The 16,457-nt window shown below is 50.2% G+C and overlaps 1 protein-coding gene across 1 annotated transcript; it reads right to left on the bottom strand.

The window, feature by feature from the left end:
• Positions 1-7,317: 7,317 nt before the first annotated feature.
• LPAR5 (lysophosphatidic acid receptor 5) lies at positions 7,318-8,560 on the bottom strand. The gene has a single exon (XM_016221763.2). The coding sequence runs from the start codon at positions 8,558-8,560 to the stop codon at positions 7,439-7,441; it is 1,122 nt and encodes a 373-aa protein (XP_016077249.2). The 3' UTR covers positions 7,318-7,438.
• Positions 8,561-16,457: the final 7,897 nt, after the last annotated feature.

The following is a 16,457-nucleotide window of genomic DNA, read 5'->3' as shown; positions in this document are numbered from 1 at the left end:
TGTTCTCCCCCCCCCCCCAGTTCCAAGCTACCCTCCCAGATAAATTATAAATAAACCACTAGCATGATTGGCCCATAGGGACTAAGGGTGGGAAAATCTCCTGATTAATGTATCCAGGGGAACAGCCTCTCTAGTCAGTTACCTTAGAGTTTTGTTTCCATCCCGTGGTACAGAAGAACCTAGAATAACAGAGTGGTCCATGGAGTTTTCAGCACATGCTTTGTATGTAGTTCCTCCTTCAACGTCCCTGTTCTGTGTGAGCCCTGGAAACTCTGCTTATAAGAGATCTAAGGGACCAGAGTTCTCCTGCTCTGTCAGAAAAAGTGATTTGGGAAGAAAAGCCACAGTGACAGTGCATTCTGATGGCTAGACAGGATGCAGGTAGTGCAGGGTTTGGGGGCGGGGGGGGGGATGTATGGGCCAGGAATTTGTCCCACCCCAGCCTCTATTCCTTGGATGTAACTGCAAGGTGGCAAAGCTCTCCTGGCCCATCACCCCACTACCTTAGCTATGGTCTCAGGGGTCAAATCCAGGAAGGCAAAGAGGGAGAGGAGTACTTGGGTACTGTGGTCACCCAAGAGCACTGCTCCCTTAGGTGTGCCACAGAGCTGGAACCCAGGAGTTCACACTGTCAGTCTAGTACTTGCAGGCCCTGGACTCAGCAACCCTGCAGCTCACAAACTGTGAGCCATAAGGACCCAGGTGTCCAGGTTTCAGAGTTGGCTAGCTCTAGTCTGCCCCAGGGGCCCCTTCAAACAGCTGTCACCCAAAAACCTCTCCAGCCAGTTCCTCTTGCCAGGCCTCAGGTCTGGCTCCAAGGCTCACCCACCCTCCCCAGCTCCTGCCCTCTTCCTTCCTTTCCTCCCGCCCCCCCCTTCCCAAAGCTTCACCTACCTAGGACAGCCCCACCCAGCTGTGCAGGGCACATCCCATAATAATCCTTTTTCTTGGTAGCCCCCACCCCCCCAAAAAGGAGAGGCGGCCATCCCATAATAGCCACCCACAGGAGACATTCCGCGGTGACCGCCCCCTCCCTGCAGAGCTGCCGGGAGCAGCCATCCCATAATAGCTGGCCGCCTGTTTTACTGGTTACGGCTGTGGAGGGAGCTGGAGAGGAAATAGAGGGAGGGGGAGGGGAGAAGGACCCAGGGCCCCCACTTTGAAGAAGGGAGGGAGAAGGGGAAGGAGAGTGGTCCAGGGGAATAGGGAGACACGGGGACCCCGGGGAGGTGGGAGGTGTGGTCCACCGGCCACCACAACCCTGCTTTGGGGCTTTCTCCCCATCCCTAGGGGCTGCCTTTTCCCCTCAGGGCCCTGAAGGTGACTGCTAGTTAGGGGAGATGCCTAGGGTGGGTTGAGGTGCCTAAAGTGTGTGTGTGTAGGGGCGGGGTGCTGTATTTCAGGTGTTCCCCTTGGGCCGTTTGAGAAAGAAGGCAGACCTTAGAGAAGATGGCAAGAGAGTAAGGGATGGGGGGGGATTGGAGAAGAGCTTCTCAGGCCCTCCCCATTCTGCACCACCATCCCATAATAATCCCCCCAGTCCCACTCCCCCTCCCACACACGACATCCCATAATATCTTCTGGAGAAGCAGTCCCCGCAGTAGGTACAAAGAGCTATCCCATAATATGCTCCCCCACCCCCACTCGTCACCCCCCCAACTTGGCCCCCCCTCAGTCACATGCAGCCGGTGCCATCCCCCGCTGCTCCCCCCTCTGGCCACCGAAGGCCTTGCCAGCCCATAATACTCTTGCCTCTGGTCGCAGGAGGCCTCCAGCCCATAATATTCCCTTCCACCACCACCCCCCCTTCCCGCCCCGCACCCCTTCCTCCCGCCTCCAGTTGGAGCCGGGCCTCACCAGCCCATAATATTCCCCAGTCTCCTAAGGCTGTTCCAGCCCATAATACTCTCCCTGTCTCCTAAGGCCTCTCCATCCCATAATACTGCCAGACGCCTGACCTGTGGGCCAAACCCCAGCCCGTTCCACACATCGAGGCTGTGTCAGCGCCGCCAGTCTCCCTCCCTGTCCCTCCCTCCCTCCGCCCTCTTCGGCGCTCAACCTCCCAGGCTCTCTCCCGCCCTCCTGCCCTGGGCCCCTCTCCCGGCCCCACCCTGTGGCTGCCAGGGCCCTGACTTCCCCTCCAGCCTCCTCTCTTGCCCTTTCTCCTTTGCTTGGTTCTTCATCCCATGCCCCCTATCCTCTCCCACTCAGGCACTTTCCACCCACTTCTCTGTGGGTGGACTTAGGTCCAGTGGGGAGAGAGTGCCCCCAGAGGGCAACAGGCCAGTCACTGCCCCTGAAAACTGTCTACTTAATCTAGCACCATGGAAACTCACTCAGCCTGCCTTGCTCACCCATCCCCTAGCCCTAGTTCTGATTGCTGGCAGAGCTCTGTCTGGGTGAGGATTCACCTGGGGCCCTTGTTGTCTTCCAGAAACCCTCCCCTTGGGCATCACAAACAGACTTTACCAATGGCACATTCTTGTGGGAAAGAGCTCCCCTTTAGGGATGCCTCTCAGGTGCTTTTCAAAGAAGAGCTCATTGACCCTCACAACAACCTAGTGAGTAGGTATTGTGATCCCCATTTCACAGAGGAGAAAACAGAGGTTCAGAGGTTAAGTAATTGCTAAAGTCACGTTGTCAAGTATCAGAGCTGAAATGAGTACCTAGGTTTATCGTATTCCAAAGTTCAGAGCATCTTTGGGATTCTCCAAGACCCATGTGAGGAACCCCTTAGTGCTCTCAATGCTCCCCTGGAAAGGATAGCATGCTGAGAGTTACCCAGCCTCCCTTGTCTCCAGGGTCCCCTGAAAGAATGGAGAAGGAAGGCCTGATGTGAAATTAACCTCACCTCATTTCTTCCACAGGACCCCACATAGCAACCTGTGAGGATTTCCTTCAAGATGGTTCAGGGCCAAGAGAAAAAGCACCTCTACCCCTTTGGGATCCCTTACTTCTGCGCTGGTTCTCCTGAATTTATTTCAAGACCAACGATTGCTGCTTCCCAACTACTCTTGCCACGTGGTGGGACCATCCTTCAGAGGAGACAGGCTTTGTGGAGAACCCAGAAGAGGTCTTCTCTTCCACTTAGTTGGTGGACAATCAAGAGTGCTGCCTTCGAGATGTCGGACACATCCTCACTGGGGGAGGGGAGCCATGGCCAACTGCACAAAGGCTGAGTCATCCTGCTCATGTGTGCCCCAGCCACACTGTGTTCTGCACAGAGGCCTGAGGCAAGTGGAGAGGGAAGGGACAGGTGTGCAGTTAGAGCAAGGAGGAAGAACTGGGAAAGGGGGCAGAGATGGTACAGCAGATCTAAGGTGAGAGGGGCAGCTGACTTACATGGGGACAGCAGGAGAAGAAAGGAAAGCAGGGAAGGATTGATATCACAGAGGCAAGGATGAGCTGAGAAGTACCAAGAAGGGGGGATACAGTAGGATCTTTTGGAACTACAGAGATGCTGTGCCACTTCCTGGTTTTGTGGCCTTAAGACCTCAGCTTCTCCAGGGTGTTTCATCTGTAAAATGGGGTAATAAGTATCCCTAACTCAGAGAGTTATTGTAATAAATAAGAATGCATTTTAAGCACTAAATTGAGATCCAGGCATACAGAGAGTATTTTTAAAACTTGTTAATGTTCTTCTCCGTCCATTAAAGATTTCCTCGTTTTCCTCCTTTGGATTTTCCTAAACCTCAACTGGGGTAACTTCAGGACAAGGGCTCTGGATTCCCCACATCTTGTCTTCATCATACAGCCCTGTGAAAGTGGTAATGGCTACATGTTTTCTTTTTATTTTAATCCTTACCTGATGATATTTTTTCCATTGCTTTTTAGAGAGAGTGGAAGAGAGAGAGAAACATCCATGTGAAACACATTGATTGGTTGCCTCCCGGACATGCCCCCACCCAGTCCGGGGATGGAGCCTGCAACCCAGGCATGTGCCCTTGGCCAGAATCAAACCCAGGACCCTTTAGTCCGCAGACCAACGTTCTAACCAGTGAGCCAAACCAGCTAGGGCTACATGTTTTCTTAAACTTCCCCAGACTGTTACTTGTCAGGTTCTGGTCATTCCTCCTCTGCCTGCCACATCTCCTTAATCTATTCTCGCCTCTCTATTCTCCTGATGGAAACCCTTGGGGTACATTGAATGTGGGAAATAGTCCACCAGAGCTTAAATGCCAGAGATTTCACATTGGAGACAACTATTTCCTTTTCTTTTAAAAATGTTTTTATTGATTTCAGAGAGAGGAAGGGAGAGGGAGAGAGAAAAATATCAATGATGAAAGAGAATCATCAATCAGCTGCCTCCTGCATGCCCCCTACTGAGGACTGAGCCCCCAACCCGGGCATGTGCTCTGACAGGGAATCGAACCGTGATCTCCAGGTTCATGGGTCAACACGCAACTGCTGAGCCACACTAGCCCGGCTGGAGACAACCCATTTCCATCCACCTCCACAGGCCACGGTCACACTTTTCTTGGACTGTTTTAATAGCTCCCTGACCAGTCTTCCTTTCTCCTTAGACTCTCTTCACCTGATTTCCTACGGTTTATCCCACATAGTATGTCAGGGTGAGCAAAACCTTACTCAGGGACCTTCAGGGAATTCCCATTGCCCACTAAATAAACTGCCAACACCTTACTCTGCATTTTTTGTTGTTGTTAATCCTCGCTTGAGGATATTTTTTCCCCATTGATTTTTAGAGAGAGTAGAAGGGAGCGAGAGAAGGGGAGAGAGAGAGAAAACATTGATGTGAGAGAAACACATCTATTGGTTGCCTCCCACACTTGCCCCGACCAGGGCCAGGGATCAAACCCAAAACCCAGGTATGTGCCCTGGACAGGGAATCAAACCCGAGACCCTTTGGTACTCAGGCCAATGCTTCAGCCACTGAGCCACACTAGCCAGGGCTTAGCCTGCAGTCTTATATCTTCTGTCTTGAACTGGTAATCATGATTGATTTTTTTCTTTGGTCCCCACTAGATAGTAAACTACTTCACACCAAGACCCAATTGTTCATCATTCAACAAATATTTATTGAGCACTTCTTTTGTTCTAAGCACCCTTCTAGATGCTGGGGATACATCAGATAATCACCAAGCAAAAATCCCTGCCCCCAGGGAACTTACATTCTACCTGGGAAGGGGGAGGAGACAGACAATAAGTTATAATAAATAAATACGTAAATTATATAGTATGTAGAAGATACTTGCTATGTGAGTTTTAATTACCTTTGGGATTCATTCACATACCTGCATATAAAAACAGTCAAGTAATTTGTAAAAATTGTGTTCAGTTCTGTTTGGATAGGAACATGTGCTAAGGCTTTGGACTAGGGCCAAGTTTGGTAATCCCAGGGTTGTAAGGGCGGGGGTCCTGAACCCTAAGAATGAAGCAAGATGGAGCAGGTGCTACCCATCAGGCCTCTTCTAGAACAGCAGGAGGTAAGGGCCTGGTCTAGGACTCTAACCTTCCTCCAGATGGTGGAAGGCCCAGACTTCAAGGCTATCGCTGAGGAACCTGGGTCAGTTCTCTGGTTTGGCCACCAGGGGTCATTTTATACCTGTAAATCACCATCTGGAAGAATTACATAGACACACAAAAGGCTAGTCCAAACTACACAGGGAAACTCCCACGCTGTTGTGCCGTGCGCGTCCACGCTCTCACACGTGTGTACACACACACACACATAGAAACGTACAGCATTGAGAGATAGGCACAAAAATGCATGCAAAACCTATGCATGGCAACAACTCCCTCACTAAAGCTAGAGTCTCAAGATGTCAAAGGGCCAACTAAACAACCCTTCCCAGTCTTCCATTTCTCTTGCCTCCAGCTTGCTAAGAACCGCCAGCCTATTCCTGTCCTCCCTTCCCACTCTAACTTCCCTGTAAACTCTTCTTTCCTGGCTGTGACACAGTTCCTTGTCCCTCCCTGGAGGAACTCCACCCCCTCCTCCTGAGTGTTCGTGTGACTAGTTCCACTACCACCTTCGGGCTACTGCTCCAGGAAGCCCAAAGCCGGGTTCCATTTGGTGTGCAGTTCCTACTATCCCCCACCCACCCCCAAATCCCAAGCCTTAATGACTACAATTAGCAATTGATTTGAGCATTGCTCTCTCCACAGCAATAAAAACACTGTATATAATGCCCTGGGAAGAAGTTACACAAGAACTCTTAATACTTTAGTATAGGTATGGTTCTCAAAGTGTGGTCTGGGGACCGACTCTTTGAGAAGTCCATGAGGTCAAAACTATTTTCATAATACTATTGTCATTTGTTCTTCTCACTTTCATTCTATCATAACTATACAGTGGGGTTTTCCAGAGCCTTCATGAAATTTGATATCATTGTTCTCACAGCTAATGGAATGCGTGTGCTTACGTATTTGTGTGGGTTTTTTTTGTTTTTTTTATTGATTTTAGAGATAGAGAAAGGGAGAGGGGAGAGAGAGAGAAACATGGATGAGAAACACAAATCAGCTGCCTCCTGCATGCCCCCTACTGGGGATCAAGCAAGCAAAACTAGGGCGTGTGTCCTGACCTCCTGATGCATAGGACAACACTCAACCAACGGAGCCACACCAGCCGGGGCATGTATTTCTGTTTTAAAAACTTCGTTTTAGTGTCTAAGATGGTAAGTATCAAAGAACAAAGTATATGCAAAAGCTCTTTGGAATCCTCAATTTTTAAGTGTGTACAGGATCTGAGACCAAAAAGTTTGAGAATTGCTACTACAGTACAAATAATTGTTTCCTTTTGCTACATGAAGCAGTGGGGAGTGGAGTGGGGGGGTACTTAGGACCTACAATGGAGGAGGTCTTGAAAGGGGATTGGACTGTAAGGATAAGAAAAGACCTAGAAAGGGGAACAGGGACCAAGATTTTGGAGGAAAAAAACCTTCTCGTAGTTTTGACCTGCCCCCAACCACCCCATGTTGGAGGTCAGGTCTAAATTGTTACAAGTCTTTAAACAAGAAGGAAACCAGTTTTATTGTATCCAATAAATTCTTGTATTATGCCTCTCAATGCTGGTGAGGGAAAGCCGGGGTGGAAATGAAATGTGGGTGGCATCTATGGCCCTAAAACTGCTGTGGTCAGTCGAAATCCAGGACATTCATTTTCTGTTCCATCTACCAGCTCTGGGCAGTGATTCAAGTGCCCCCCCCCCCCCCCCAACGGCATTGCATCCATTCTTCTGCCTCTGAATTGGTAGGCTCACAGCACTTCCTACAGGCTGGGGAAGGGGTCTTTCCTATGCTCACCATCACCATCAATTTAAAGACATTTCCACCAGCACTCTTCCTTCCCTGTGCACCTTGCTCCCACACTTTGCGCTTTCTGCATTTATGAGCTGGAGTTGCCACCCCGAAACCCAAGTGTCTAATCCACCTCCCTCAGGTACGCACCCTGTGCAACCGCGCCAGGGCCCGAGGTGCGTTCAGAGGACAGAATCCTCGGAGCGCTGGATGAAGGGCGTCAGCGTCCCGGGACTGGAATGTCTGAGCAGCCCTCGGCTGGCGGCCGCAGGCCTGGTGGTGCGGGTGGTCTCAGCGGGCACTGGGGCGAGCGTCCCTCCATCCCCATTGGTGGCCGAGGCCCTGGGCCGGAGAGGAGAGCCCAGGCCACGCAGGGTGTTGCGGAAACCCTCGGCGCTGAAGTAGTACACCAGCGGGTCCAGCACGCAGTTGACGCCGGCCAGCAGCACCATCACCATCAGCACCCCGCGCACCTGGTCGCGGGCCGCGGGGCTCGCCGCCACCAGGTTGCCCCGCAGCAGCCCGTAGACGGCCAGCGTGGAGTTGTAGGGCACGAAGCACAGCAGGAAGATGACCAGGTTGACCAGCAGGAGGCGCACCGTCTTCCGCCGCCGCTGACTCTGCGTGGCGTCGGGCCGCGCCAAGGTCCAGAAGACGCGGCTGGACGAGTAGACCACGGCCACCAACGGCAGCAGGAAGCCCAGCGTCTCCGCCAGCAGCATCAGCGGCAGCAGCCTGCCCTTCCACAGCTTGTCGCTGAAGCTCTCGAAGCACAGGTGCACCCGGATGCCGCGGTAGCTGCAGGGCGAGGGCCTGTGCACGATCACGGTGGGCACCGCAAACACCAGGATGAGCGCCCACACGCCCAGGCAGAGCAGCCGCGCCACGCGGGGCCGCCGCAGGTGGCGCAGCCGCAGCGGGTGCACGACGGCGGCATAGCGGTCCACGTTGATGAGGGCCAGGAAGATGCAGCTGCCGTACAGGTTCATCTGGAAGATGGCGCCCGCCGTCTGGCACAGGAGCGCCGGGAAGGGCCAGTAGTGCAGCGCGTAGTAGGAGAGGCGCACGGGCAGCGACAGGGTGAAGAGCAGGTCGCTGGCCGCCAGGTTGCACATGTACACGCTCACCACCGAGTGCACGCGCAGCGCGCGCAGGAACACCCAGAGCGCCAGCGCGTTGAGCGGGAGCCCTGCGATCAGCACCAGGCTGTAGACCACCATGTGCAGGCGGTGGGTGGTCCGGTAGTCGGGGCACGGGAGGTCGGAACCGTTGGTAGAAGAGTTCGCGGAGGAGTTGGCCAACATCGTGCCCAAGTGTGCTGAGGAGCTAGGTTCGGAGCATCATGGGGCACACCAGGGTCCTGGCCTTGCGTTCATCTCCAGCACAGGGCCCGGGGGCTGCATAGAGAGGCCCCAGAGCAAGGAGAAGCAGGGCTGGAGGGTGTGGACAGTGGCTGCCGGGCAGATGGCGGCCCGCGGAGTGGATGCCTTTGGTCACAGCTTCATCATCTGGAGACCTGGAACGGGAAGGCAAGCCAAAAGTCAAAATTATGCAAGGACTGGCTGGAAGACACAGATGATTATCTAGCTAACCTGGCTGGCCTCTTGAGTCTTTTCTCAGCCTCAAGTCTTTTCCCCACCTTCGATCCTGCCAGAGTAGCTTTCTGCAGCAGTGCTGTATAGCAGTGTCAGACTGCCAGGGTTTAAGTCCTGGCTTTGCCAATTTGCCTAGCTTTTTTTTTTTAAAAAAAACATATCTTTATTGGTTTCAGAGAGAGGAAAGGAGGAGAGAGAGAGATAGAAACATCAATGATGAGTCATTGATCGAGCCTGCAACCCGGGCATGTGCCCTGACCAGGAATCGAGCCCCGATCGCCTGGATCCCAGGTCAACGCTCAGCCGCTGAGCCATGCCCGGCTGGGCACCAATTTGCCTAGCTTTTGTCCTCAGAAAAGTAACACTCTCTGAACTTCATTTTCTTTTCTTTTTAAAAAAAATTTATGTATTTATTTTAATATATCTTTGATTTCAGAGAGAGGGAGGGAGAGGGAGAGGAAGAGATAGAAACATCAGTGATGAGTGTCGTCATTGATCAATTGCCTCTGCACACCCCCAACCTGATTGCACACCTGCAACCCGGGCATGTGCCCTGACCGGGAATCGAACCACGATCTCCTGGATCCTTGGTCGATGCTCAACTGCTGAGCCACGCCCAGCCAGGCTGAACATTTTACCTGGTGTAGAGGGGGGTTGAGAGGAGTCCTTACTTCATGTGGTTTTATATTCAGTGAGATGATGTATGTGAAGTGTTTAGGCTTTCACAGGCATGATCACAGCAGTGAACAAAACAAAGGCCTTGCCCCCATCTACTTTCATTCCACTGGAGGGAAACAGGTAATAAAGTACAAGTAAACATGTGTTATGTCAGGTGGTGACAAATGCTATGGAGCACCTCCCCTGGAACAGGTGCTCTGCTGGCTCCTCATTATCTAAAGAATAAAGTTCAAGCTCCCAAGTACAGTACAAAATCCCAGCCTCACTCATCACACCCACTGTTGATCCTGCGTGGGCTGGGTTTGTGCTCAAAGCACCCTGAGTTCACCTTGGTTGTTGACCTCTCTAAGTTTTTTCATCCATCAAGTGGGGATAATAATATAACAGGGCTCTTACAGGCTGATTGCACACCAGCACAGTCCTGCCAGGCAGGGCAAGGCTCTGTGGGTTGACCTTTTCCAGAAGCTCCCCTGGAGGATCTGACTAGGGAGCTTCCCAAATGGGGTTCTGTGATAGGGAGAGATGGTTGTTTGTTAGTAGGGGTTCCAAGGGGCCCTAAGCCCAGAGATCGGGGCAGTGAGGTGAGAGAGTGCTGATGAGGCCGTGCTGGAGAGAGCAGACTGCAGCAGCTGCAGTTCTTGGGCAACAGCTGGCAAAGGATATGGTGAAGGGGTAGAAGAGCCAGATGACAGGACATGGTCTCAGGATCCCACCTTCCTTAACCCACAAGGCCACAGAAACTACCCAGATGCCACCTATCTTTCTGTGTGTGTGTGTGTGTGTGTGTGTGTGTGTGTGTGGTGAAATATATATAACTTAAATACTCAGAAACCTAAGCATATACGTTCTTTTTTACAGGCAAAAGGAAAGAAACCATTATTTGTACAGTTGATCCTGGAAAATATATGGAGTTTGTATGATGCTGTCTTTTAAATGCCGTCTTTTAAAGGTTAATATTTACCATTGTAAAAAACATATATATATATACTTACCATTATAACCATCTTGAAATGTACAATTCAGTGGCAATAAGTATATTCATAATGTGTTACCATCACCACTATTTCCAGAACTTTTTCCCCATCCCAAACAACTTTATATACCCATTAAACAATAACTGCCCATTCCACCACCACCTCTGCCCTCTAGCCACTAGTAACCTCTATTCTACTTTCTGTCTCCATGAATTTGCCCATTCCAGATACCTCATATGGGTGGAGTCATATAATATCTGTTCCTTTGTGTCTGGCTTATTTCACTTAGCATAAAGTTTTCAAGGTCCGTTCATGTTGTAGTGTGTATCAAATTCCATTCTTTTTTATGGCTGAATAATATATTCATATATATGTATATCACACTTTGTTTATCCATTCATCTGTCCATGGTTACTTGGGTTTTCCTACATGTTGGCTATTGTGAATAATGCTGCAAACATGGGTGTCCACATGCCATCTTAGGGAGCAAAGTTGTCTGGAGATCCTGAGCAATTATCCTAAGATACTGGACTTACTCCTTTCAAAAGGAACTACTTCAGTTCTTACATGGAACCAAGTTGTAAAGCTGACTGTAACAAGTTTTCTTGTGGGTTTTTTATTCCTTTTTTCTCCCTCCAACCATGAATATGAGTAGTTTAAGACTTGTAAGAGGTATAGGAGAACAGTTAAAGGGAATAAGGAAATATTTCCTCTGCAAAATACCAATTTCAACAGCGAAAGTAACACTAAGTGGGGCTGAAAAGCAAATGAAACCAGGCTCTTTTCCTGACACATGCCCCACCTCCCATGCTCCTTTGCGCCAGTTACGCCAAACTAATAATTTTGCACATACCTTCTGTTTTCAGGACTCTGCCTTTGCACATGCTGTTTCCTCAGCTTGGAATGAGCCTCCTCCCGTTCTCCAACTGGCAAACTCAGTCATCTCTTAGGACTGTGAAGCCTTTTCTGACTCTCTCCCTACAAGGCAGATGTGGTCCCCTCACTGGCACTTCCATTTGGTGCCCAGGTTTATCACTGCTGTTCCCGCCCGTTCTGTGATTAGCTGTTCTTCATCTGCACCTCCCACTAGACTGTGAGCTCCTTGAGGGAGGGGTTGTGGACTGTGACTTACTCATGTTTGTATCGCCAGAACCTACGTCAATAAATGTTGAGTGAAATAGCTGTCATCTACTGATCGTCCACCATATCCCAGGGTATATTATATGCATAATCTTTAATCCTTCCAACAACCCTTTGAGGTCTGTGTTTATCCTCATTTTTACAGGAAAGGAAACAGCTCAAGAGCTCAGTCAATGAGGAGTGAAGTCAGGATTCAAACCCAGAACTTCCTGGCTCCAAACTGTCTGGTACTTCCAATAGGAGCAGATGGTTGGGGATGCTGCACAGAGCACCTAGTCTTTTACAGATGCCTATATGAAATCTGTGCCCATAGTTAAATTGTTTTACTTCCAAATTTGTCTAATTGAAATATATACTTTTAAGTAATCCATTTCCTTCTTTCTCCACTTCAAACACTGGTAACATGGGCCCATCTCTCACACACACACAAATAAGCCCTTCCCTACAGTTTCCTCTTATCTACTTAAGCACTTAGCTTGCTGCTTTGAACTCCTCAGGTTGTTTTATGTCTATTTGTTCCATTTCCCCAACTAGATGGTAAGATCCTTGGGTGGGGACCACATCTTCCACGACTTTTCTTCCCAAGCTCGCTCACACTTCAGTCTCCTCTCTACTTAGCAGGCCCTTGTGGTATTCATTGACCGCCTGACAGAATATCTACCCCCTCCCCCATTGTTAACCAGTTTGTAATTCTGTTATATCATCTCTTATATTAAATACAGTCAACAGCTAACCACACCTTCCTCCCTCCCTCCCTCCCTCCCTCCCTCCCTCCCTCTCTCTCTCTCTCTCTCTCTCTCTTTCTTCTTTCTTTCTTTCTTTCTTTCTTTCTTTCTTTCTTTCTTTCTTTCTTTCTTTCTTTCTTTCTTTCTTTCTTTCTTTCTTTCTTTCTTTCTTTCACAACTAACCACTTTTTATCACATTCCTGACTATCTTGTCCACATGTATAATTCAGTAAAATATCATGTCCCTTAAAAGGCTTGTTTGGAAACAGTTTGCATTAAAATTTCAGTAACAGTTCACACTATAATTACTATAACATTTTATCATTCTTAACCATTACTTGGAAAACCAATACTCCTTACAACTAGGAGGCACATACTAGACATTGAATGAGTGAATGAATAATTATTTTCTAAGAATTCCAAGTCTTTCTGTTGACACAGTTACAGTGTTAAACAGACCAAAATGTATTACATGAGCTGCTACTTAAAAGTAAAGTTAGGAATCCTATAGTAAAGCAGATGGTAATGCTCTCATTCCAAAAGAAAAGTCAGTCTCAGTGTTGGGTTTCTTTATAGCGGAGCCTATTTGTCAAAAAGTCACCCCTTCCTGACAGACTTATACAGAATGGCCCATGCTGAACGTTGAGAGCTGCCAGGCCCCTCCCCTGGTCCCCACCCCATCTGCTTACTTCCCTGAGGCTCCCATCAGTGGAGCTGAATGGGCATAATGCCAGGCCAGATGGCAAGATGGAAAACACTGCCAAAAAGCAGGCAAACAGGAAATGGAAGGAGGGTTCTAGATGTGGGGAAGGGGCAGCCCAGCCCTCTCAACCCTGCCTTGAGGAAGAGGTCAGGTTGTAGGGGAAATGTAGGAAGTAAAGAAACAGCAGCCACCCCAGAAAAGAATGGGCACTGGGGTTTCACTTCACCAGGAAGGAGGGACATGACAGGGAGGCCTGCATAGGCTCAGTCACCTCCATACACATGGATGTGGCATCCAACTAGACACATGTACCCATGCAAGGACACGCAGAGGTTTAGGTAAACTAAGAAATGTACACACAAGATTCCTAGTAACATGTCAATCAACATCGCCGCACACCCTGTAACTCACAAGTATGCATGGAGACATGGACAACCAGCCCCAGGAGGAAGCAGAGTCGGCAGCTTCAGGAGCACATACTCACACAGATGTGCACAAACAGATCCCAGCCCCAAGGCACTGAAGCGCCAAGAAAGCACCAAACACAGAGAGGCACCAGGGGCTGCGCCATCCCACATCACTTGCCACCACACCACTCACACGAGAGCATGTGCAGCCACTTTCCTCCTCCCTACGTCCCTCAGCCTCCCATGTGCACTTTCAGGCCCAGGTTCCTTCCTTATGTCCTTAGGGCTTCTCAGACCTGTCCCGTTGCCCTCTGAGCTGGGCTGGGCACTGCTCTCTGCTGAGATAAGCTGGAGGAACAGGGCTATTTTCTGCCACAGGCAGGAAGTGAGAATGAGAGAGTAAAAGTAGGCAGGAGGCTAGATCATGACCATTCCCTCTCTCTGCTCCACATAACCCGCCAGCGCTATCCACCCTTCTGGCATCTTGCCAACAGTGCAGACGGGAGCTGAAGACAAATAGGTGATTTGGGACACTGATGGGGGCAGGGATGGGAAAGAAATACCTCCTCTTTGTCCAGCTTTCCTTTCTGCTACCCTCTCCAGGCACTTCTCCCCTTGCCCCTCCCACACATTCATCAAATGCCTTGCTCTCTCTTCACCTCCTCTTTTTAGCAATTCACATCTTTCAGAAGTTTGCAAAGAAGGAATCTCAGATAGTCCCATCCTCCTTGTTCCAGGAAATCAGCTCTAGAATAACCCCAACCTCATTTTAGATTCTGGAGTCCCTGCCAGTCAGTGTGTCCCACCCGCTACACAGCGTGGGCTCTGGCCTGCCTTGTCAGTTCAGCCGGCTTCCTCTGATGCTGTCCTCAGGCAGCGTTGGGAGGATACACCCCAAACACACAGACTGGCTTCATTATAAAGACCTCTCGATATCTGTATATTCAGACTCCCCAAACAGATCCAAACTGCTGAGCCTCTGGGAGAAGCTTAACACAGTTTGGAGGCTTTGTGAAAAGCTCTGTCCCAGAGCTGCTTTGGGGACACGGATGAATCCTGCTCACCAGCTTATCCTGGGTCTGAGGGCTCTGCGGATGGCCTCATCCTGCTCCAGGGACCATGTTCTTTCCAAAGAGAGGCACCTCTCTGGCACAGACCCCAAGGAGTTGTCCTGTCCCATCTCCATCCCCCCTCTTCCCTAGTCCAGGCCTGCTGTTTGCTCCAGCAAACATTCCTGCTCCAGTCCCTCCCCATCCCCACCTCTGAGCCTGTCTCCTGCTGCCTTTCCAACAACATCCCCAGCCACATCTTCTCCACCCCTGGTATTCTGATTTTATCTCTCCCATTTTCTTTGGTAAAAGGCAGAAAGCAAAGGTGGCTTACAGTTCAATAATTAGTTTCCCCAATGTGGGGATGTCACCTCGCCACCTGCATATCTCCCTCCACCCTGCTTTCAAGAGCTGGAAAAACAGGAAATAAAGTCCCAATCCAGGAAAATCACTCAGACGGAGAGCCTGAGACAGACGTCCTGGCCCTGTGCTCTTGTATGCATCTTACCTTGCTTAGCGGCCTGGCTGGGTCCTGCCTCTGAGAGTCTCCTGCAGTCTTTTGGCCTCCTTGGCCTCACCCTGAACTCCGGCAGCACTGAGTGTGTGCCAATGGCATCTGCCTCGCCCTTTCTACTGTCTCCTTCCCCACGGGCCTGGGCACACACGGCTTCTATGTTGGGGCATATACGTTGGGGTGCAGCAGGGTGGGGAGAGCTAACAGCATCAGACACAGGCAGAGAGAGCTGGCTCTAGTGTCTCTGAATGGCAGGAGGTGAGGTTTACAGGTATAAGTTTCTGTCCTCTGCCCCAATCCTTGCCTCCACCTCCCCTTAGGGCTACAATTTCAGCTCACCCTAAAAGGAACTGGAGATACAATCAGGTGGGAGATCCCCTTCTTTCAGGGAGGCCCCCATAAACATAGGTAATAGGTAGGCAGCTGCCCTCATTGGGGTGATAGAAAGGTATTAGAAAGCCTTGCCCACCCTCAAATATTTCCCCCACCTGTGCTCGGGATCTGAAATTTCATTCCCTTCATGTTACCCATGAGCCACATTCTATCAGAGCTATAGGGACATTAGAGATCATTTTGCCTAATCCTCTTACATAGATAAATGCATTGGGCTAAGGCAGTGTTTCCAAAGATCCTATTAAAACACCCCTTGGAGGCCCGGGCCTGGTAGCGCAGTTGGTTGGAGCATCGTCCAGATACACCAAGGTTGCCCGTTCAACCTCTGGTCAGGGCACATACAAGAATCCACCAGTGAATGCATAAGTGGGATAACAAACGATGTCTCTCTCTCTCTCTCTCTCCCTTTCTCAAATCAATAAAAATCAATCAATCAATAAAACCCCTTGTTTAACATCCCTTGTTAGCTAGGAAGAACAAACACTTGAGCCGGTGAACCCATTCATGGAGTTTAATCAGATAAGCTTATTGTCATCTAGCAGAGAGCCTGGTTCAGGTAGGTAAGTGGGAATGGGGGTTAAGTGTTAACTGAGAATGGGGAAAGGTTGGAAATCATCCCAAGAGGACCCTCCTCAGTGGCCTTGGGAAGCCCAGAGTTCAACACAGTGAGGCCTAAAGGGTGAAGGGGAGACACAACCTCCCAGATGCCCCAGTGTGGGACTTTGAGCTTCAGAGGGGCACTCCAGGGTGTGTTCTCTGTCTGATGAGGTCTTTCTGCCTGAGGCAGCCCCTTTTAGCTTTTTACTCTATTCAAAAAGGTTTTCCAGAGCCCATGGCCCACCCTCACCTCCATCCACATCCATGCCCCCCATGTTTAAAAGAGGGGTGCCCCCCTTGTGCCCCCATGAGGTTCAAACCCACTTGCGACACCCCCATACCTGTGCTCCCTGTCAAGCTCTGCTGCTGCCTCAAGCTGGCTTCAGCTGCCTGCTCCGCGCTGGGCTGGGCTGGGCTGGGCTGGGC

Source organism: Miniopterus natalensis, chromosome 2 (assembly GCF_054644295.1).
Source record: "Miniopterus natalensis isolate mMinNat1 chromosome 2, mMinNat1.hap1, whole genome shotgun sequence".
Taxonomy (NCBI): Eukaryota; Metazoa; Chordata; class Mammalia; order Chiroptera; family Miniopteridae; genus Miniopterus; species Miniopterus natalensis.
The sequence above is the reverse complement of the archived record's forward strand: the minus strand, read 5'-3'. Positions and strand labels throughout refer to the sequence as shown.